Genomic DNA, 22,862 nt, shown 5'->3' on the forward strand with positions numbered 1-22,862 from the left:
GTAATCCGTAAAGTGAGCCAAGTACTTTTCAAAATTATCACATAAAACACAGATGGACTACCCTTAAGTTTATTTGGAACAAAGAATCTTTAATATTAATACTCTGCTCCCTTAAATAAATAACTTTTTTTTCATACCTATGCTGATAGCCTTGAGAGTCTATTTCAGCTTCTACTTGACGTATAGGTGTTGCTAACACTGAGTAGTAGCAACAAGAGTAGTGCTTCGCAGAATCTACCATCGGATCGGAAACGCGACCCACTGAGAAGATACGGCAAGAAATTCAGTGGGCTGTGTCTATGAGTTAATAAGCAACGGTAATGAAGCCATAGCGCGATATAAATCGCCGCCTACGAAATCCAAAAAGAAAATCGGAACTAATATCAAATTGCGACCCAATTAAAAGACTATTAAAATAATAATCCGACGGGAACGCATTACCGATATTATAGTCCGTTCTACTATTAAGGCCGTGTCATTTATTCATGAAATTCAGAACTGAAATTTTGTTAAAATATTGTTATAGTTCAACTATTATCCCAAAGGAATATCAGAATAAAAGATATATTATGAATTAACACTCAGGGAAAGGCTCTGATATATAACATTCGTAGGTATAATGTTCGTATTTTAGTTAATCAGGAAATACATTGACTACGGCATCCAAAGTCCGTACTTGTTTTTATTATAAATGAAATGTTTCAATCGTAATACAGAATGTAAATAAATTTATAGCTTCAAATTCGAAAAATCCAAATTATCGACCAAGTGTTGTTGTATCTGTTGATAGTATGATATACGAATATATGGCTGATACCAAGCTTTTGTAGTGTCTGGAATATGATCGATGGCTCCATACCCACTTTGTGTAAGACGATCACTGCAATCCTATTTTCTTTAACACCTCATTCCATATTGTAATTTGATAATGAACACGAAAAAATATGTGAAATGGCGAAAATCGAAAGAAGTTTTTAAAATAATATAATATACGTGTTCCAATTACAAAATAATTAAAAAGTTAAATAAAAGAAAAGTTTTGTTGTAACAGTATTTATGGCCAGACTAGTTACTTTTAAAAGTCGTCACGAATATATTCAAGAGATTTATTCCATTCAGGCCGAAGTGACAGAACGTTGTCTTATTTGATTTTTTTTTAAATGCCCCCACCATTCATTACCATTACACTATTAAAGTTGCGAAAGAGTAATGCATTTCGGTTCGATGACTCTAAGTCTCACGCTGGGTCAAAGCGCATTGTCTGATATTTAAGGGCTTAAGTTATTGCCTGAAATAAGTGATATAAATAGTCTTTATTGAGCCATCGACTTTAATATGATCACGTATCTCCGTAGATCGTTCTACATTAGTCCAGTTAAATTAATGAAATAAGGACAAGAACCTCGGAGTGAGAGATAGTCAACTATAAACTTGTATAAACGTTTATTTTGACACCCTAAAATTTGTCTCAAAACCTACTTATCGTAGGGTAAGTGTTATTAAATATAAGGTGAATTATATTAAATGAATGGATACTGAATTATTTTAAAAATATATGATAAATGCAGAAACCTAAATTTACATTGCCCATCGAAATTAACAAGGGAGGTGTTCAATTTGTTAATTTAAATTTAAACTACATATACTCCTGTGACCAGGAAAAAACAGTTAATTTTGATAAAAACATTCAATTCTAAAACAAAATCGGTTATCTATTTGGACAAAAAGAGAGATGTGCATTAAAAAAAGAGTTGACCCACTTTAACTTTAAATCGTCAATACCAAATGGTAACTTAAATAACTGCATCAAGATGTAATGATGCGAAATGAATGTTATATTATAAATATAATTTACTGGTGGTAGGACCTCTTGTGAGTCCGCACGGGTAGGTACCACCGCTCCGCCTATTTCTGCCGTGAAGCAGTAATGCGTTTCGGTTTGAAGGGTGGCGCAGCCGTTGTGACTATACTGAGACCTTAGAACTATATCTCAAGGTGTGTGGCGCATTTACGTTGTAGATGTCTATGGGCTCCAGTAACCACTTAACACCAGGTGGGCTGTGAGCTCGTCCACACATCTAAGCAATAAAAAAAAAAATATATATATTTATTTATTTATGTACACACAAAAAAGAAGACACAGTACAGAGTAATAGGAAAATTATGTACAAAGGCACTGCTTATTTCTTTAAGAAATCTCTTCCAGCAGACCTGCGAGAGGATTATTAGAATAATAATTAAAAGTGATGAGTGTGTGTAGACCAGCTAAAATAACAAATACAACCTGAGAATTATAGTAGTGCACATAGCACATACATAGCAGATATTGTTAAACTTGAATACAAAATATTATAAGTTATGAATACCTTGATCTGTTTCCGGGTTGGTCTGATTCTCCATGTAAAGCCGTCTGAGTTCTTCTTCTTGTTCTTCGGACCAAACGCCTTTGCCCAGTTTGTCTCTTCAAATAATCAAAATTTCATTAAAAAAAGTTATAAGTACATCATCGCGTCGCTTGTAAGTCCTAGAAAGCTGTTTTTTTTTTTTTTTTTTTTTTTTTTTATTGTCCATGTAGGCAGACGAGCATACGGCCCACCTGATGGTGAGTGGCTACCGTCGCCCATGGACTTCAGCAATGCCAGGGGCAGAGCCAAGTCGCTGCCTACCGTATATTGTATATTTTCTTAATTGTTGCATTAAAATGTATTTGTATTAAAATACATATTAAGCCGTTAGAGGTTAATATGAAGTCCAGATAATAATAATACATTTAATTTTACCATAGCTGGTTGTCATAAATTGATAGTGATTTATTGGTGTCGAAAATTTTTGATATTATAAATAATTAGCTTTTACCTGCTGTCGGTGTAGGGATCGTATCCGTATTCAATGTCCAATGCGTCTTTGGAATTTGTCCAGAACAACAGTTCTATGAAGGCTTTCGGGTTTTTAGAGGCTATTTCGGTGAATTTTCGGAAAATATATATACCGAACTTCTCTAATTCCTGTCGAAATGTTTAATTAATTTTTAATTATCTATAATGTTTTGTAATTCAGTTAATAGAATCAACTGATATCTTCCAATGAATCTAATGTCGCTTTTGTGTATAAAAGACGTTTATTTTGTGCTCTGATAGAAATCAAATTTTGCGAAGGTTTAGATTTTTCGATACACCGCGAGGGCACGAACGACATCCCCGAATCTACGAGGGGCGATAAAATCTGTCCCCCGGTCTATTCCCGGTCGAGCCCCGAGTTAGAGCGAGACGGAAACATCTGATTTTGTTCACACGTGCCTCGTAACTTGTAATAACGAAAAAATATCGAGAGTAAGAAACAGTTATAGTTATCTACGAGTGGATTATCTGTTTTGCATTACGTAGGAGAATTGAATATAAGAAAAATATATTTTCGGTTATTGAAAATATCTTAACGTTTATTAAGGGCGATATTTTTCTACAGAATTTTCAGAGTACAAAGCTAGGTCAAGGGATCGTGTAGCGTATTATAAATGTAAACCTTCGCTGCTAATGTATAAGAACAAAAATCTATTTTAAATTAGACGCACAAAAGGGTTTAGTATTTTTTTCGGCTTTTATTCTTTTCTTTTAACAATTTTTTTTTTCCACTTTGACAAGAAAAAGACCATAACAAAATAAAGCAGAAAATGTAATACAATATATAAAATGAATTAATATTTTGAGATGTCAGATTATAATTAGATTACGACCACTTGCGGCGGACCCTAGTTAGATTGGCTACTTTAAAAAATTCGAGGTCTAAAATATTAAAACGTTGATTAAATACCTTATGTTGCTGCATGGGATTGTTGAATATTTTTTGAAATATCAAAAACAAGCTGGCTTGAAACATCATGGAGGGTCGTTTGCAATCCCAAGCGACTCTGTGCAGCATTTTGATGGCACAGTGATTTGTGTGGGGTAAATTTTTGTCGTATCGTTCCAACAGCGAGACGCATGAGCTCACAACTTTTGGATGACAAAACCTAAAATTATCCCAACACCACATTTAATTGTTATTGTTTACTCTAAATTAGGCTAGAAGATCTTACATGACAACAGTTTGTGTTCGGTTTTAATAATAAAAAAAGATGACATACAACACTGGGCTCTACATTTCAATCACTCGTAATAATAAAACTGGGATATTACATTAAAAGTTCATAACTAGCACCATCTACTCAATTTTCTATCCTGGGTAGTAGTGTATTGAGGCCGTATGCACTGGTAGGTATTGTCTCGTTTATTTCTGCATCATTGATTCAAATCTGAACCGTAGATTAGCTATTATTCTTTTTTTGGCTACCTATGCTAGTTTTTACTGCTGGTAGGACCTCTTGTGAGTCCGCACGGGTAGGTACCACCACCAGCCTATTTCTGCCGTGAAGCAGTAATGCGTTTCGGTTTGAAAGGTGGGGCAGCCGTTGTAACTATACTTGAGACCTTAGAACTTATATCTCAAGGTGGGTGGCACATTTACGTCGTAGATATCTATGGGCTCCAGTAGCCACTTAACACCAGGTGGGCTGTGAGCTCGTCCACCCATCTAAGCAATAAAAAAAAAGTAACTTCGAGAGGTTATCTTAATTTTAGCGAACGTGCAGGCGAGCCTACGGAGCTTAGTCTGGTGACTTGGTAACACCAGCCCTAGCAAAGGCAGTGCTTCGCATAATCTACTACCGGATCGGAATCGCGACCCACTGAGAAGATCCGGTGAGAAATTCAATAGGCTGTATCTGTGGATTCACGAAGAACCCTTAGTCGCATTCGACGAGAACGGTGACCGGTGCTTGTAATGTCTAATAGCACCGATAGTGGATCGGGATGATCCGAAGTGACATGTTTTGGGCGACGGCGACTGTTTAACGCGTGGTTCTCAGGATCGTGTATAACACTATTATTTCAAATAAGATGTTGATTTTATGTTTCAGTGTAGGTGTCGTCTGTATTCACGTAACGGTGTCGAGTAGTCACTTAACTCTAGGCGGGCCTTGAGTTGCTAATTACTGGAGAAACAAGTATATCGTCAGCACGTCACACAAGTGAACGCACTTAGAAATACTAAACGTTACGTATAACACATATGGAGTCCTGTCGAACATGAAGCACCTGGGACGAATGGATTACACAGCAAGATTGACAGAAGACGCCTGCCTATATTAGAAGATACCGGTAATTTGCACATTCATAGGACAGACTAGTGGAGCGAACACCCTTACTTATATTTATTGTTTATATTTAATTTAATCTATTGGACGCATGGAACGTTTACTTGAATTTTTTATTTTATTCCCTGCGACCTATTATAATTAGCAATACAGTTAGTTATAAGTATACTATAGAAAAAAGAATGAGACGAAAGACTTAGATATTATATAGTTCCAATTATGGTATGCGCTTTACTGAATGAAATGGAAAATTATAATACTAAGGCTTATTAAAATTTAAAAGACAGGTAAAATTACATTGCAGGAACTTATAAAAAATATGGATTCATTTTTTTTCTTTATCGACAGTGTTTCAAAAAGCTTAAAAAGTTTTTATTCCTAGCATAAATGATTGCTTTCATAAAATCACTTTAATGGCAGAGTGCGCTTGCCAAATTGCGTTATATGTAAATTACGATGTATAAACATTGTTCATTCATCGATTACTTTTAATGTTTTGTATTTTTAACCGAGTTCTTTTGAAATAATTTTAAAATACTTTTAAATACAAACGACATTCTAGTTTGTATTACGCATAACGAATTAACCGTTTTAACCCATAGACATAGCGGTAGGCAGCGGCTTACCATAGCGGTAGGCAGCGGCTTGGCTCTGCCCCTGGCATTGCTGAAGTCTATGGGCGACGGTAACCACTCACCATCAGGTGGGCCGTATGGTCGTCAGCCTACAAAGGCAATTAAAAAAAAAAAATTCAAGACCGAGACTAGTCCAACCTCGTGTGTACATTAAGCTGTTATGTCACGGTAATTTACTTACAATTTTTTTAAGCACAAAGACAAGCATAATCTAATTGTCGTTTTACCTTTGGAAGCAATGTACACAGTGCGACCTGACCCAATGAACAAATGTTCCGCTTCCAACTGGGACGTGATTTTATCACAAACGCAAACAGACAAAGATTATTTAACCAATTTTCACGAGGACTCCCGGGGGAGGGAGCACACCTTTTAATGTTATACTCGTACAAAAGCCGCTCGCTAACCATTCTAACGCAATCGTATTTACTTAGGCTTGAACTGACCTGTGCGTCATATATGATATTATATCGATCTAATCGAACAAAGAACTCTATAGCCGTTCCACCAACCACACGACGTATGTTTGCAAAACAACTTCGCTTGTTCTGGGATACTGTTTTTTATATTTTGTATATCTATGGCAAACATAAGAAGTAGTGGATGTGTCCCTAAAATACTCCCATAAACTCGGTAAGACCGATTCCGACAGTGAAAATTTCAAGAAAACTCTTAGTAGGCATCTGTAGCTTAGTAGCGATCGAAGCTAGCAAAGCGAGCCGAGTTTGTCTTATATCATTTAATATGATATACTATATAAATATAATTTGTTTTAGTACAATTATAATGAAATTAAAGTAACTGATGGTGAGGCTTGTGAGCTCGTGCGACAAGGTACCACCGTCCCTACTATTTTTGCCGCGAATCACTGATGGGCTCCAGTTTGGAAGGTGAAATACAATACAGTTGTGACTGAACTCATATTTCAAAATTGATGGCGGAATTTACTTTTACTCTTGTTTATGTATAACCATATTACGTTTACTCTTGTCTATGTATAACCATATAACTACATGGGAGTCGTGCGCTAGTTTATCCAACTAGAGATTTCATAAATGTAAATATGTATTATAAAAAAAAAACAAGCAGCTTAAATGGCAAAACGATACTAACAATAAAATTAATTTAATTTTTTTTATTTATCTTGTCGATATCGGTCAGGACATCAGAGCGAAGTTATAAAACTGTTGTATTGACATCGGTCCTTAACGCGTGCGCTATTTTTTTAAGTTAACCAGACGTCTTGAAGTCGATAAAAATAAACAATATACATCAAGCTTATAAAGTCGTGTTCAAAAAAAAACTTATTATTAACAGTTCCAAGTAAAGTTACATGACGACGACGTTGTTAATTACGTATGTTTAAGGCCCAGGTAAAATATACCTATTTTCATTTAAACTGAGAGAGATTCGAAGTTTTCACCAGGTACTGATAAAATATTAACCATTATCTCATACGAACTGAGTGCTCACGGTAATCTACCGTAATGTTTCTCGACAGTGTAAAATGTATTCTCAGATTGTCGTAATTTTACCACAACGTAATAAGAACGAAGAGCTAGAATTACGAAATTATCTTAATAGTGGTTTTTTTTTTAATATCACAAATTCTATAGCATTATCCATTCATTAGTGACTAAGCTATGAAACTAGGTACAATGGGAACTTTCATTTAACGAGACGCTTTTATGAATTGTAACGATCCAAGCAATTGCGTTAATGTTTTGGAAAATGTAGATTTTTTATTACTATTATTATTTCCTGATTGTGATAATATATTACCGGGTGTACATACTAGGCTGCGAAGCTAATGCGATTTTTTTCCGTATTGTGTTTTTTTTATGAAATAATAAATTATATGATATATTGCCATAAACAAAATAAAAATACAAAGGGAGGTGGCTCATATGGCGCAGTTAATTAAAAACAGATATTTCGGACATTCACACAACGGCCCTTCCCCTCTTTAAGCCGGAACGCCTGATTGCTTTATGGCAGAAACGGACAGGATGTTGGTACGCACCCATGCGAGCTCACATACGATATAAATTGTACAAATATTATTATCTTAATATAGTGTAAATATATTCTTTCAGATCATTATGATCACTAACGCAGAAAAGCATTTGGGACGATATTGTTTGTAATAAAAAAAAAACTTTCCTAAATTAAAAGTCAATATTATTATTTTTATGTCAATCTTTTAGATTAAGCTTTCTCCCTTCTTCCTAACTTCTGCAATAGGGACAGTGTCGTTAATCCCGCCAAAGCGCTACGTGTGGTCACTGCGTCGCTCGAGTGTGACCATATAATGTATAATTTTATACAATGTGCACTAAAAGGTACCTTTGAACGAAGTCTTGAAAATCGAAATCAGTCTCGACAATGGCAGTCGACCTTTCTTCTTCTTCTGAAAGAAATTAGGTAATGTTATTGATATCAATTTGTTTGTTGCTTATTTACGTGAACGAGCTCAATGTTCAGTTGATGGGTGGTAGAAATCGCAACCTCGAGACATGGAGCAGAGTTCTCAATGATGTTGTAGTTATATGCATGAGTGATTCGCGGCAGAAATGTGCGGGTCTGTAATACGCTCTACCCGCACCCGCACCCGCACCCGCACCCGCAGTGCACTACCATGATGTTTAGAGAATACGGATTTTAAAAGCACTAGAATATTGGAAGCGTGATTGATTGTATGTTTGTTTGTTTTTCGAGCAGTAATAGTTTGGAATTGCTGATGTCCATGAGCGACGGCGACCACTCATCATCAGGTTGGCCGTATTCTCGTTTGTCTACAAAGGGAAGTATTAAAATCATCGCAGTGGACAAAGGTTTTTGCTTTATAAAGCACAAGTCCGGCCTCGCGTGGAGTACTGCTCCCATCTCTGGGCCGGGGCTCCCAAATACCAGATTCTTCCATTTGACTCCATACAGAGGAGGGCCGTTCGGATTGTCGATAATCCCATTCTCACGGATCGTTTGGAACCTCTGGGTCTGCGGAGGGACTTCGGTTCCCTCTGTATTTTGTACCGTATGTTCCATGGGGAGTGCTCTGAGGAGTTGTTCGAGATGATACCGGCACCTCGTTTTTACCATCGCACCGCCCGCCACCGGAGTAGAGTTCATCCATACTACTTGGAGCCACTGCGGGCATCCACAGAGCGTTTCCAGAGGTCTTTTTTGCCCCGTACCATCCGGCTATGGCATGAGCTCCCCTCCACGGTGTTTCCCGAGCGCTATGACATGCCCTTTTTCAAACGAGGCTTGTGGAGAGTATTAAACGGTAGGCAGCGGCTTGGCTTTGCCCCTGGCATTGCTAAAGTCCATGGGCGACGGTAACCACTCACCATCAGATGGGCCGTATGCTCGTCTGCCTACAAAGGCAATAAAAAAAAAGTGAAACAGCGGAACACACTACTACTCAAAGCCCTAAAAAACATTACTTGCCTTCCTCCTCGTATTCTGAACCTTGGGTTTCGTCGACTTCGTCAATTTCTGTGAATCAAACGCATAAGTGAATACGCCAATATTATTATGGATTTTTTTTGTATATTGTATAAAAAGTTTGTGAGTATGTGAGTTTATTATCACAATTAAAGTTTTTGACACTCAATCTGGCCACAAAGTCAATCATCAAATTCATTGATCGCGTCATCACGCGCATTATAACGACACATTTTTAACAGAACCAAACACAAACATCGGGTTTTATTGATTCGGTTTCCGCGACTAGAGGACCCTGGTATATATAACATACAAAATTCAAAACCAAATAGACAGAATCGTCAATAGACACAGACGATATAAAATTTACTGATCACGTTATCAGTCATAGACAATTCTGTTTCATAGAATGCAAATTAACGTAATGAAAATAAGGGTAAAAAAAAACGAATCGGGAATCCCTGACACGGAAACCTAATGAGGCAAACGGATTTACCTGTGACATCTGTCACAACACCCAAATCAGTGTTATAAATCGTTTCCAGCATACTCAGTTCTTCGTCTTCAGCGATGTCGCTAGCACCGAAAATACCGTCTTCGGGCCACACCTCCCTGGACAAAACGCGAGTCGTCGTTAGTACGTCGGTGCGGGGTCGGTACCGCGCGACTACTAACCAGTGTGCTTAGTGCGAGTTTTTTAACGTTCTCGATCGTGTAAAAGTTAACTCAAATTTGTATGGAGTTGGAACAGCGCCCCTGGCGGCAAACGAAGGGAAGCTTAAAACACTCGCACTGAAGGCTTCGTCAAACAGAACGAGTACTTAGCGCTGCGTTTTAACGTCGCGCTCTTTTCATGTCACATAAATTGACTAGATGAGTCCAACGCTCCTTGACGCAACGCATTCGCCAAACCATAGTGCCTTCGACAGCAGTGTGAAAATTTGAATTTATTAAGATGAAAGATTAAGAAATTTATTAAGATGTCGAGTGATTCAGATGTGGCATTGTATAAGCATGAGTATTTTCTAACTAATTCTATAAATTTTTCGGGCATTATCCAGTATTTTAATACACATTCACTCGAACGCTAAAATGAAATTTGTAAAAAATTACAACGCCTGACGTGAAAGCGTCCTAACGCCGCGACTGAGCGTCCTGCTAGCGGTGGCGCTCTGTTTGACAGTATGTTACATATGTACAACACATCTCGGCATCATAGCGCGCCGTCAGTTTAGCGCTCTGACGCGCGCTAAGTACGCATTCTGTTTGACGAAGCCTTATACGGCCACGCATACCTCGCAGCCCTGAACATCCCGACGGCGTTCTCGAACTTGTACTCCCGCATCGACTTCTGTATGTTCCTCATGCAATCTTCCCTGGAAAATAATTAACGTTTTTACCCGATATAACACAATATGCCGCGAGAGGCGGAGAACTTTATAATTAAAATAACGTTGCCGCACCAACTTATTCCAAAGGATTATTATACCTTGGAGCTGTTTTGTTGAACAAAAAGACAAACATTGACATCACTTTTAATTTGATCCTGTATGTTTCGTTTTAATGAATTTATTTAATGAAACTCAGTATTCGGTACTAACTTTCACAATAATTAAATGGTAATGGAACCTTACTTAAATTAGTTTATAATTTTTTTATATTAATAATAACCTATTGTTTTTTCTAGATTTGATCTGCCACTATTGAGCCACATTATGGTGGGGGGTTGATGGAGCCTATAGACGATGAGGATGTCGTCAGCCATCTTGGAACGTGAGATAAAATCTATAATCGTATTGTGTGATCGTCACGCGTCATTGCTTCATGGTAGAAATAAGTATAGATGATGGTATCAACCGGTTCACAATATTCCTAAACATAAAATGCTGAAATTCAATCTGGAACAATGACGTGCGCGAACCGGTTTTCTAACTAATGACCTCTAATTAATTTCGAACTATTCCCTTAGGAATTTTAAGCAAGTAATTGTTTACTTTTGCTGGTCTATCGGAACATCGGAGGCGGCGTCGAAGGGCGGCGGGTACTCCTCCGGGCCTGCGGACAGCACGGCCGCCAGCTGAGGCCGGGCCTCCTCCCACGCGGGGGCTCCTGGCTCCGTTGGCGGAGCTCTTTGTGCTCTCGGTTTGTTCCCTATAATATTATATTGTAATCCCTGTAGACGAAGCGTCTAGAAAATCCTTTGAAGCCCACGCGAAAATCTTTCCTTTACATTTATTTTTTGTTGGGTCAGATGAAGATTTATTAATCTGTTTGAAGGTTGAGTAAAATTAGATCTCAATTACAAAAGTTATGTATTTTCTGCGACTGCTGCTACTAATCTACCTAATCCTCTAAATCGGTTACCAAACGGATGTGTTCACGGCCCACCCAATGCGAACCGGTAACCATAGACCCGGTTGAAGTTCCAATGGTATTATAGATATAATGGCTACTACTTTTTTGGCTAATATAATGGCTTTTACTGGTGGTAGGACCTCTTGTAAGTCAGCACGGGAATGTACCACCACCCCGCCTATTTCTGCCGTGAAGCAGTAGTGCGTTTCGGTTTGAAGGGTGGGGCAGCCGTTGTAACTATACTGAGACCTTAGAACTCATCTCAAGGTGGGTGGCGGCATTTACCTTGTAGATGTCTATTGGCTCCGGTAACCACTTAACACCAGGTTGTCTGTGAGCTCGTCCACCTATCTATGCATTAAAAAAAACTCGCATTACTGCTTGGCGGCAGAAATAGGCAGGGCGATAGTACCTGAGCGAGCTTACACATAACTAACGATCCACACATAACATATTAGCATATCTATAACCAATAAACATGAGCTTGAAATTCAGTAACCCAACTAGAAGCCAAATCAATGGCTGAAAACTACATATTTTCGTAATTTATATTTATACTAATATATAAATCTACAGTGCTTTTACGGATGTTCCGTAATAATTACTGAGCCATGCGTCCGATTGACTTGAAACTTGGTATCCATGTAGAAAATACATGTACTTAATGGATAAGCTAATATTTATATGAGTGTTGGACTCCCTACACCAGATGCGGGGGTGTTAATGATGAGAATCTTTATGGGAGCGAGAAATAATAATGTTAATTTTAAATGCCCAGCGAAGCGGACGGGTACAGCTAGTATTATATATTACTAGCGACCCGCCCTCGCTTCGCTTCGGAAACATTAAAACACACATGAAACCAAAAAAATAAAATAAAAAAAAATTAAAAAAAGGTAGCCTATGTTCATCAGGGACAATGTCGGCTTCTAATGGAAAAAGAATTTTTCAAATCACATGTTGTACTAAGCTTATAACATATATTTTAATAGTGTGTATATAATATAATACTGTTTAAAACAAAATAAATGTAGGTACATCGCGTATGTAATAACACAATACCGTTTTTGTAGCGGAAATGCCATTATATTGGATAGCAGGCATGTTATCGTATCGCAAAACCGATCAGTTTGATGAGGGTGAAGATGAAAAACTGCGTTTGATAAATGCCGTTTGCATGCACATAAACTTTAATAGGTAGTCGAATTGCTATACTAGCATAACTATAACAATTGATATCGTCATTACAATTATATGTACATTAATCGTAAATTCTCGCTTTTAATGAAGTATAAGTTTAATCGTGAAAGAGTAAAAATGCTAAGATTCCTTTGTGTCTATTTCCTGATACTATACATATGTAAATTTATTTGTTAAGCACATACTTGTCTAAATTAGCTCTAGTCGAACCCGGGCGATCTTTGATTTGAGTTTGATGAAATCACTACTAAGCTTCACAGAATCATCCGCTAGACTGATCTGAAGTTTTCATAGAAATCGCTCCAGCCATTTCGAAGTCTTAAGAGGATATACAACAACACATCGAATTTCTTATTCATAGGATTTGCTGGAAACAAAAGTTTCAATAACAAACACGAACTCACTCTTAGATTTGGATTTCTTCTTGATCTTCTTCTGCACCACTAATCCGGTCTTCTTGCAATAATGTTCAAGCATTTTCAAGAATAAATGTACAGTTTCGACTAAATCCACTAAATAAGACCTAAAAACATACTTCAATTAAGCTCAATATCCAACGGCGCGTGTATTCGATAATTATCCGTTCGGATTGGGTTCGAGTACCTTGGCATTTTATTTTCGTCGTAGTTAAGAAATGTGTTTAGTATGAACTCTCTGTACTCTAGGACGTAAAATATATTACTCTTTAATACTTTAGCGGATTCTTTGACCGTTGGATCGGTGCTTTTGTCCATGGCCAGTAAGGTGTAGAGGAGTTCCTTGTAGGCGCGCAACGCCAGGTGCAACCTCCTAACCCAGACTCCGAACTTCTTTTTTTCAACTTTGATCATATCATAGTATTTCTCCATTTGTTGTTGCACGTAATGGAACATAGGAATTGACATAGTTTCGCTAAAAAAAACACGTTTATTTTATTAAACTTGCATATCATTTGGATTTGAAATATGTTGCGTAAATTGTCGTTGTTGTTCCACTAAAGCAGTTGAAAAGGGAGACAGTTCAAGCTCCACGGACCTTGGGCCGAATACACGAACTTGTGTCTGCACTATACCACTCTACCTGGAATCGTCAGGGTTATCCTGTGTGCCGCCCCAAAGAACATCATTGCGACGTACGATCCAACTTCGTCCTTTACTGTACTTAGTATTTATTTATTTATCAGTCATTCACCAAACGAAGTAATACTTAGGGTACGTTCACACAGACCAGCTTGGGGAGGAGAGCAGATTTTTATCACGTTGGAAATATAGTTTTGAGTAATTGTAGTAAAGTTTATATTTGCATGTGAATTTGCTTTTGTCATCAAGAATGCTTTAACGCGCTGCGTGTGAAATAATAAGTGGAGTCAACCGGCTCAGATTGCGTGTGCGTTCGCTTTCAGATCTCTTCCAGCCGGTCTGTGTGAAATAGTTGACGGCTCCGCTCCGGCCAATTTCAAAGTCTGACGACGATCGGGTCTGTGTGAAAAGAAAAAAAGCGGGCAGGTCTGTGTGAAAAGAAAAAAAGCGGGCCGGTCTGTGTGAAAAGAAAAAAAGCGGGCCGGTCTGTGTGAAGGGACCCTTAGGCGCACCTGCCCTGGCATTGCCAACATCCACAAGCAACGGTGACAAGTAACCGTCAAATGGAACGGTAGCACGTTTGTATTCGAAGGTAATAGTAAAAAATAAGAACGAAACTTGTTTTTTTTTTGCCCTACCTAAGCTGATGATAGCCTTGAGAAGCTATATCAGCGCCGCTTTAACTAGTAGGTGAGCTCACGGGGCTCAAACCTGATGACGTTGCTAACACGAACCCTAGCAAGAGCCGTGCTCCGCAGAATCTACCTCTGGATCGGAAACGCGACCCACTGAGAAGATCCGACGAGAAACTCAGTGGGCTGTGTCTGAGGGTTAATTTACTCGTCGAGTCCTTCGTCGTAAGCGACGGGTTCAACGAGAACGATGACCGGTGCTTGAGTTACCTAAAAGCACCGTTAGTGGATCGGGAGGACGGTGATCTTGTAACGATTACATTGGACATAGAGATATAAAAACTTTTTAGAGACACAATAAAATATCAAAATGTTGAGTTGCACGGAGGAGTCTTGAGGATGTCTCGTCACTAAAGAGTTAATGGGTTTAATAGATTCATTCTAAATATCGGGATAGGTCTTGTTATACTAGTTAGTGTAAGAGTGCAAATATCCAATGTGGGTGCCGCTTTCACGAGGTGGACCGACTATTTGCTAAAGGTCGCGGAAATCTGCTGAATGTCGGCTGCATGAAAGAGGTAATTGTGGTGAACCTTGGGGAGGTCTATCTAGCAGTGAATGTCGGTATGCTGATTATGACAAGTTTATAATTTGGATTGTAAATCTTCAAATATCCATGTCAGTATCTTGTACGAGCAAGCACAATTCTCTTCTGACAAACCTTTTAGTGTAATTAGATTCAAGTAATTTTTTCTTTAATCATGTCAGCGTGTTCCTCCAGTCTTATCATTATCTATACAGTACCACTAATACAACAATAATGATAGAAGTTTTTTTTTATCAAGTCACAACAGTTGCTTAGGTATAAATTGATCTCGGTTCACACATGAAACATGAGATAATCGCATAGCTACGTTAGTGTTACATCACTACGCAGAGCCTTATACCGGTACACCACGAACGTTGCAAAATCTAATTGATAATCCTCCTCCTCCTCGCTTCGCTGTCCTCGGAACTGAGGGCGATGACCTCCCTGTATAATTATATCCTGAGCACTATAATGTGTTCTATAAGCTCCGTGTGCTTAGTGCGAGTTTTTTAACGATAGCGTAAAAGTTAGTTCATATTTGTATGGAATGGGGTCGTTTGCGTACTGTTACAGACTCCCCGTGCTAGTTAAAGTGATGTTACATCCTTTTTAAAAACCACTGATGCTGAGTAAGCATAGTAAGAAATCACTTAGTAATAGTTACCGACCGAGACTCAGTCAGTCGTATTTAATCACCCATTGGGAGCGGTCTTAGACAATATCTCTTTTCTGCCAATTACTAAAATTCAGTTGTTCGTGTGATTGAATCAATAAAAGAAAAATCTCTTCTTCAGTAGGTTTGCCGCTAGGGGCGCTGTTCCAATTGCATACAGAAATGGCTTAACTTTAACGCTATCGAGAACGTTAAAAAACTCGCACTAAGCACACCGTTCCGTGCGGCGTCACACACGGCCTCCAGCATTCGATAGTACAATAACAAAAATACCTGATCAATCCAACTTGAAAATTGTGTCCTCTATTAAATTCCATGAAGAATTTAACCGCCCACAAGTAATACGACTCGTCGTTTTGCTGGGCCTTGGCTCTGACGAGTACGTCCTTGACGTAATGCATGAGTGAATTGTAGGAGCCGTTTAAAAACTCAATGCAAAACTCTTTTAAGAATAATCTAAAATAATAACAAGTTATTTACTTGGTGTACGAAAGAAAATCTACGGCTATAAAATTATCTGTATTGATAAAACTAAGCGATTTTCAAATTAAGCAATTACCTATGTCAAAGAATTTGTTTTATTTAGATTTTAGATTTTATTTTCGACTGAATTTCGTCGATTATGGTCATTATAGTAGGTAGGGGCTTGGCTCTACCCCTGGCATTGCTGACGTCCATGGGCGACGATAACCACTCAGCATCATTGGGCCGTATGCTGCTCACAAGGCTGTCAGCCTACAAGGACAAAAAAAAATCGAGAGTGCATTGAGACAAAATTTATAATTGATTCGAAATTAACATGTATAATGTAACTCTAGCAGAATAATGAAGATCTAGGCACACTTGGCTACAGTCGTCTTATTTGCAACCTTGCATTAATCGGAAGCGTCGCGCGCTCACCTTATCGCGAAAGCGGACCGCCTCTCTAACATTCCACTTTCCATTGGCCTCCTGTTTTTTGGTTTCACCAGTTTCGATTTTTTCCCGCCGCTAAAATCTAATTTCGATATGTCGTTTAATGGCTTCAAGCTAATTATCTCGTTGTCCGATATAGATTTCATGTTCTGCACAACATATGTTCCTCCGAATCGAGAGTGCCTGTGATTATAATTTTTTAAGTTTCATTAGGCTATTTTATTTTCACAGTTTATTTAAAAAAAGTTTAAATATATAAGAAAATCTTTTATGAACAAATCCACATAATTTTATAATTAAAGGAAGAGATAATCCATATGAAATATGAAGTTAAATGTTGTAGGTTTATTTGTTTGGTGACAAAATTAATAACTCTCAAAATTTTACAGTCATTTATCATTTTCTTTTTGAATTGCTAATTTAAAATATTATATGGAAAAATGACATAGGAAACTTGTCTGCTGTTTGGAGCAAAACAAATTTAAATATTTCTGAATAATCACCCTTATCTTAATATCATTAATTGTATATAACGCAAAGTAAATTCCTTTCATCTAATCGTATCAGGTTTGGATTAACAATTATGAATAAACTCATTATTGAAGGAATTTTATTCATTTATTTTAGTACTGCAACAATGTTTATTACGATACCTTGTGGCAGAGTACTGCTTAATTTTGCTGAGTCTTAGATTATTTTCTGTCATTCTTAAAGATAGTAATTCCTGTTCATCTTTTAATTTTTCATCCACACTCCTTTGTAATGCAGCATCAGCAAGACTGCTTGGATTTTGTTCTCTCAATAAATGTGATATTATTTCAATTATATGCATAAAGTACTGCTTTTCATTCTCTGATGACATGTATAAAATAATATCTAAAATACCTGATTGATTTAGGCTCCATAAAACCTAAAATTATTTTAAAAAATTAATACCTAAAAAGTACATTTAATTTTAGTGTAATAGAATTTTGAGTATATTTGTTTTATGTGCATTTTAGATTATTTTTAATAGTTTGACAGTAACCAGCTAACGCAAATTATAAAAGCTCATAAAATGAATGAAATATATATTGTATTTTTGCGTAATTTAAGAATGTTTCTTGTAGTTGATATAATGAAATTATCTGACACACTATCAATATACAATTGAAGTGATAGAGAAGGTCTTTTAATAAATCAGTCTCATGCTAAATGCATGAAATACGGTAAGCAGTGGCTTGGCTCTGCCCCTGGCATTGCTGAAGTCCATGGGCGACGGTAACCACTCACCATCAGGTGGGCCATATGCCTATATCGTCGTCTGCCTATAAGGGCAATAAAAAAAATACATTTATCAAACAGTAATGGTACATACCAGAGTATTCTTTATTAAATTAAATTAAATTAAATTATTATTTACCTGATCATGTATATTAGCATCATTTTCAGGCCTTTTCTCTTTATCTAAATCAGCAGGAACATGTAACACATTTCTGATTAAAATTAATATTCTTTCAATTATCAATCCTGTGTCCTCATCTCGCTCTGACCAGTCCTGTTCAATGTATGATAATGCAATATAAAAATACTCAAATTGTTTAAGTATTGATTTTTAAATTATTTTTGATTTTAAAGGCAGCCTGTTGCACTTTCAGTAAGTTTCATCTTATGTATGCCCCTGAGCCCAAATGTTCTATGAAGGCCTGTCAAAATAGCCAGCCAAATCTCTTGGCTAACATTTACAAGACCTGGCTTTCTCTATAGTCAGATTCACATAGAAACTTATGAGTATGTGTTAACCCTGAGGCATTGCTCCACTACATAGTGCATTCAGTTTTGGATTAGTCCTTCAGTACATTATGGGCAACTGTCATTAGAATTTTTATATATGATTCAGGTCCTATCATTGCTTTATTGGTGCAATATTGCATTGTAATATTTGAAGTGGATAAACAGGTAATATTTTTATAAATTAACAGTTAGTTTTTTTTTAATATTTTATACCATAGCGAGAGAGAAACCTGTTTAAGAATAACTGCTGTGTCTGCCAACTTTGAGCAGTTATAAGTTAAATAAAAGTTATGTTGCGATTATTATGGTTATTTTTATCTGTTTTCTAACCTATGTAAAATTTTAAGGTATAAATTTTCACGATGATCAGTATTATTATTTTTTAATGATGTACATCTTAACATTAAGAAGGTATTTTATCATCATCACAAACATACAATATCTGAGTATTTAGAAGTTACCTAATATTCATTTGTGGATTACCTAAGTTATAAATTTTTTCATATGAGCAAGGAATAAAATTTTACTGACAAGATCAATTCCAATGAATCTTATTAAATATATCTTACAATAAATTGTTTTTACTGTAACTTACAGTTTCTAATATTTTTGCTAGTTTTTGTGAGAAAACATTCCAAATATCAACTTTGCTAAATGCTTCTTCCTTATATGCTTGTAAATGCGTGAGTATTTGCAAATAGTTGTGTCTCGCTGTTCTTTCGGTTGGTACTTCTTCTCTGTACAAGAGCAGAGCTGGGTTTGTCAAGTTTACTAAAAGTCTGAAAGATACAGACATTGTTTAATCGGATACCATTCAAATTGACCAGATAGTTGGAAGTTAAAGAATTTACCTTAGAGTTACATCAAACAGTTCAGCATTCTCCCAATGATCTATTAACATCCGAAGTAAATCAGTTTGTAGCACTTTTGTTTGGCCCAAATGCCTTCTTATTTCATGATCTTCACCATCGCGACGCAAATATCGAATAAGATCTTTAACGGTATTAATGGTAAATTCATCAATTAAGTATTTACCGGTTTTTTTGTCAAAAGTTCCAAGGGCATTGCAAGTAGCAGAAAGTTCAGCTGATAATAATGAAGACATTTTATTTATTGAAAATGGTATGTACAAATTATTTTACTTCGTATAAGATCTTGGCTTTTCACTATTCACAACAGGAAATGATCATTTTATCAAATGATTGTTACATCCGAGAGTATTATAATAATAAATATTTACAAAGCTGTTTTGTTTTGAATATTTTTTAGGTTATAAAAGTTCACCCAATTATATTATGACATTTAAAATGACATGACATTTAAAAGCCCGCGAAACGAATTTTCGTTCAGAAACAAACAATTTTCAGGTAGATGTCGACGTTGGAAATCAACACTACGATAAATAAAGATAAACAAGCCCTCTGAAACTGTTGAAAAAATTACATATTAAAGAAAGAAACACTGATTAAATAACCATATTAGGGGCTCGGTTTTGAAATCTATCAAGAACTAGACATTTACGGTTACCAAGGCAATGTGAATATTATAAATATACACAGAGAGGGTGTTTTCTTATTGGCTTCCATATTGTCTCTACTTAAAATAAAGTTTTGTACAAAAAATATGTTGTTCATCAATTGGTAGTACTAACTACTATTTTATGTTTTTTTTTTAATCCTGAGTGCCAATCACTATAGCACCCATATTACGCTTAAAATATGTATTTGAAACACACTGTGGGTGAATGCAGCAGTTATGTTGACCACGTGAATAACAAAAATGAATTGGCTACAGCTATAATTTATCCATCATGTCCTGTCTTATTTATTTCATTAGGGATTGAGTAAACAGATGGATTATTCATCATCCTCATTAAGATTCTTTCACATATTTCAAGTCATGTCAGCTTTTCGCTAGCTCGTAAGCTTTTTCATTTCCCTTGGCACCTCCATGTCCAGGTACCCCAATTAAATTGCCATTGTTGAATCCTCCTCATTTATTATGGGTCTAAATATAGTTCAGCGTGTGTGCCGATCCTATTCCATAATTCAGCAGTGACAAGTACAAAACCGATTCATATTGTTTTAATAATTGTAACAGTTCTTGGAGTATATGACAGCATCCATTCCTGTAGTGTACAGACGGTTTTAAAATCAGTTCAGGTACATATTAAAACATTAAACGATAAAGCCTTGAATGAAGTTGAATGGTGAAAATTTGTTGTCATTAATTTATCCATGCCTTATATAGCTTAGGCTTTGGAAATATAAAATCGATTTTTGAAGTGAAACTTCCTTATCGGCGTTGGAAAAAAATTTACCGTCACATTTTTCGGTTACGTGTCACATTTTTCCGTTACGCGCCATCTTTTTTGTATTCATGTCTATGATAATAAAATCCTTTTGTTTAAACTTTATCTAATTTAACTTTTTTGTATTCATGTCTATGATAATAAAATCCTTTTGTTTAAACTTTATCTAATTTAACTTTATTTAACCAATTTCTAGAAAGTTGCATGTAGATCATTTTTCGAAAAATAAGGCCATAAAGAAGTTTCACTTCTTACGTGTGTACACTAGTACACGCACACATTTTTTTTTTATTAGTGGAGGAGCTCACGCTCCATTTGGTATTAAGCGGAGCTCATAAACATTAATATTGTAAATACCACCATGAGTTCTAAGGTTCAGTTTTATAGTACAACTGTTGCCCCGAAAACGGAAATGCTTTTTTTTATTGCTTAGATGGGTGGACGAGCTCACAGCCCACCTGGTGTTAAGCGGTTACTGGAGCCCATAGTCATCTACAACGTAAATGCGCCACCCATCTTGAGATATAAGTTCGAAGATCTCAGGTAGGTATAGTTACAACGGCTGCCCAACCCTTCAAACCGAAACGGATTACTGCTTCACAGCAGAAATAGGCAGGGTGGTGGTACCTAACCGTGCCGACTCACAAGAGGTCCTACCACCAGTAATTACGCAAATTATAATTTTGCGGGTTTTATTTTTATTACACGATGTTATTCCTTCACCGTGGAAGTCGATCGTGAACATTTGTTGAGTTTTTTTGTTTTTTGTTGCCTTTGTTGGCAGACGAGCATACCTGATGGTAAGTGGTCACCGTCGCTCATGGACGTCAGCAATGCCAGTGGCAGAGCCAAGCTGCTGCTTACCATTAAGTACTCTCCGCAAACCTCGTTTGAAGAAGGACATGTCATAGCGCTCGGAAAACACCGTGGAGGGGAGTTCATTCCAAAGCCGGATGGTACGTGGCAAAAAGGATCTTTGAAAACGCACTGTCGATGAACGCAGGGGTTCCAGATAATATGGATGAACTCTGCTCCGAAGGCGGGAGGTGCGATGATAAAAAGGAATAATTCCTCAGAGCATTCCCCATGGACCATACGGTATAAAACACAGAGAGAACCGAAGTCCGTAGACCCAGAGGTTCCAAGCGATCCGCGAGAGCAGGACTATTGACCATCCAAACAGCCCGTTTCTGTATGGAGTTAAATGGAAGTAGCTGGTATTTCATTAGAAAAATAGGTACCCGCTTGGGATTCGAACACCGGTGCATCGCTCAACACGAATGCACCGGACGTCTTATCCTTTAGGCCACGACGACTCACGGGATACTGACTCACGGGAGAAATAAGCAGAGTGGTTGTATCTACCCGTACGAGTTCACAAAACGCCCGTCCATTATTAATGTGGTGTTAATGTTTGATCCTAAACTATACTACGAGAAAAGGTATGTATATTGAAGTTAAGTAAACATGTATGTTTAGTTTTTGTTGTCAGTAGGTAATTGACTATGGATCGGTGCCTTAGCACTTGAACACACTGCCTATACTATATAATACTGGCTAAACTGCACATACCTAATACTAAGCCGCTGTAAATCTTGGGTTTTGCGTGCTGGCCATTGCTAGCGGGACGAGATAATCCTGGCTATTGGTGCCATGCCAGAACTTATCCTGAACATTGGCCACCCGCCAGGGATAATGGTCCCGACATCCAATGGATTTGCGTACGGAACACAATGTAAACTTTCATAGTTGCAAATTAATGATAGGTAAATAAATCCAGTATCAGTGTTATATTAGTACCGCTAATAATGTTTCTACTTGACTTAATTGGTTGACTTAATTCAGCTCAGTTCATATATTAACTTATAGGCCATTTCTTTTAATATTGTTTTTCTCCTTATCCCTATTGTTCATTTTGTCACATGAAATACACAATATGTTAACAACACAGATAATCATAATTTTCAACAGATAACTTAGATTTTAGCGCTTTTAACATCCAAATAATAGGTTAGAAAATATTTGAGGCCATTATGGGCGATTTATTCATATATTTTCTTTTCGCTTATGTGAACTTGATAACTTA

The 22,862-nt window shown here is 37.0% G+C and overlaps 1 protein-coding gene and 1 long non-coding RNA gene across 6 annotated transcripts in view; one reads left to right on the top strand and one right to left on the bottom strand.

The window, feature by feature from the left end:
* The window catches only part of LOC134199359 (uncharacterized), a 31,601-nt gene extending 20,213 nt beyond the window's left edge, over nucleotides 1-11,388 (top strand). Inside the window, exons 5-7 of one of the 3 annotated variants that reach the window (XR_009973817.1) lie at nucleotides 4,952-5,192; nucleotides 10,958-11,043; nucleotides 11,240-11,388. This is a non-coding gene — a long non-coding RNA (uncharacterized LOC134199359). Of the gene's footprint in view, nucleotides 1-4,951; nucleotides 5,687-5,819; nucleotides 7,302-10,957; nucleotides 11,044-11,239 lie in introns of those variants that run through there. The other 2 variants (XR_009973816.1, XR_009973815.1) reach the window with 2 other exon arrangements.
* The window catches only part of LOC101740051 (protein timeless homolog), a 33,304-nt gene extending 13,498 nt beyond the window's left edge, over nucleotides 1-19,806 (bottom strand). For 2 of the 3 annotated variants that reach the window (XM_012689596.4, XM_012689594.4), the window contains exons 1-16: nucleotides 19,317-19,806; nucleotides 19,061-19,244; nucleotides 18,095-18,229; nucleotides 17,346-17,602; nucleotides 16,678-16,875; nucleotides 16,051-16,233; nucleotides 13,429-13,716; nucleotides 13,230-13,348; nucleotides 11,265-11,421; nucleotides 10,566-10,646; nucleotides 9,767-9,882; nucleotides 9,274-9,321; nucleotides 8,170-8,233; nucleotides 3,808-4,006; nucleotides 2,857-3,005; nucleotides 2,367-2,461 (exon numbers count right to left, since the gene is read on the bottom strand). In XM_012689596.4, coding sequence (XP_012545050.1) covers nucleotides 2,367-2,461; nucleotides 2,857-3,005; nucleotides 3,808-4,006; nucleotides 8,170-8,233; nucleotides 9,274-9,321; nucleotides 9,767-9,882; nucleotides 10,566-10,646; nucleotides 11,265-11,421; nucleotides 13,230-13,348; nucleotides 13,429-13,716; nucleotides 16,051-16,233; nucleotides 16,678-16,875; nucleotides 17,346-17,602; nucleotides 18,095-18,229; nucleotides 19,061-19,244; nucleotides 19,317-19,570 — 2,527 coding nt within the window. In that variant the 5' untranslated portion in view covers nucleotides 19,571-19,806. The remainder of the gene's footprint in view (nucleotides 1-2,366; nucleotides 2,462-2,856; nucleotides 3,006-3,807; nucleotides 4,007-8,169; nucleotides 8,234-9,273; nucleotides 9,322-9,766; nucleotides 9,883-10,565; nucleotides 10,647-11,264; nucleotides 11,422-13,229; nucleotides 13,349-13,428; nucleotides 13,717-16,050; nucleotides 16,234-16,677; nucleotides 16,876-17,345; nucleotides 17,603-18,094; nucleotides 18,230-19,060; nucleotides 19,245-19,316) is intronic. The other variant, XM_021347338.3, reaches the window with a different exon arrangement.
* Nucleotides 19,807-22,862: the final 3,056 nt, after the last annotated feature.

Source organism: Bombyx mori, chromosome 9 (assembly GCF_030269925.1).
Source record: "Bombyx mori chromosome 9, ASM3026992v2".
NCBI lineage: Eukaryota > Metazoa > Arthropoda > Insecta > Lepidoptera > Bombycidae > Bombyx > Bombyx mori.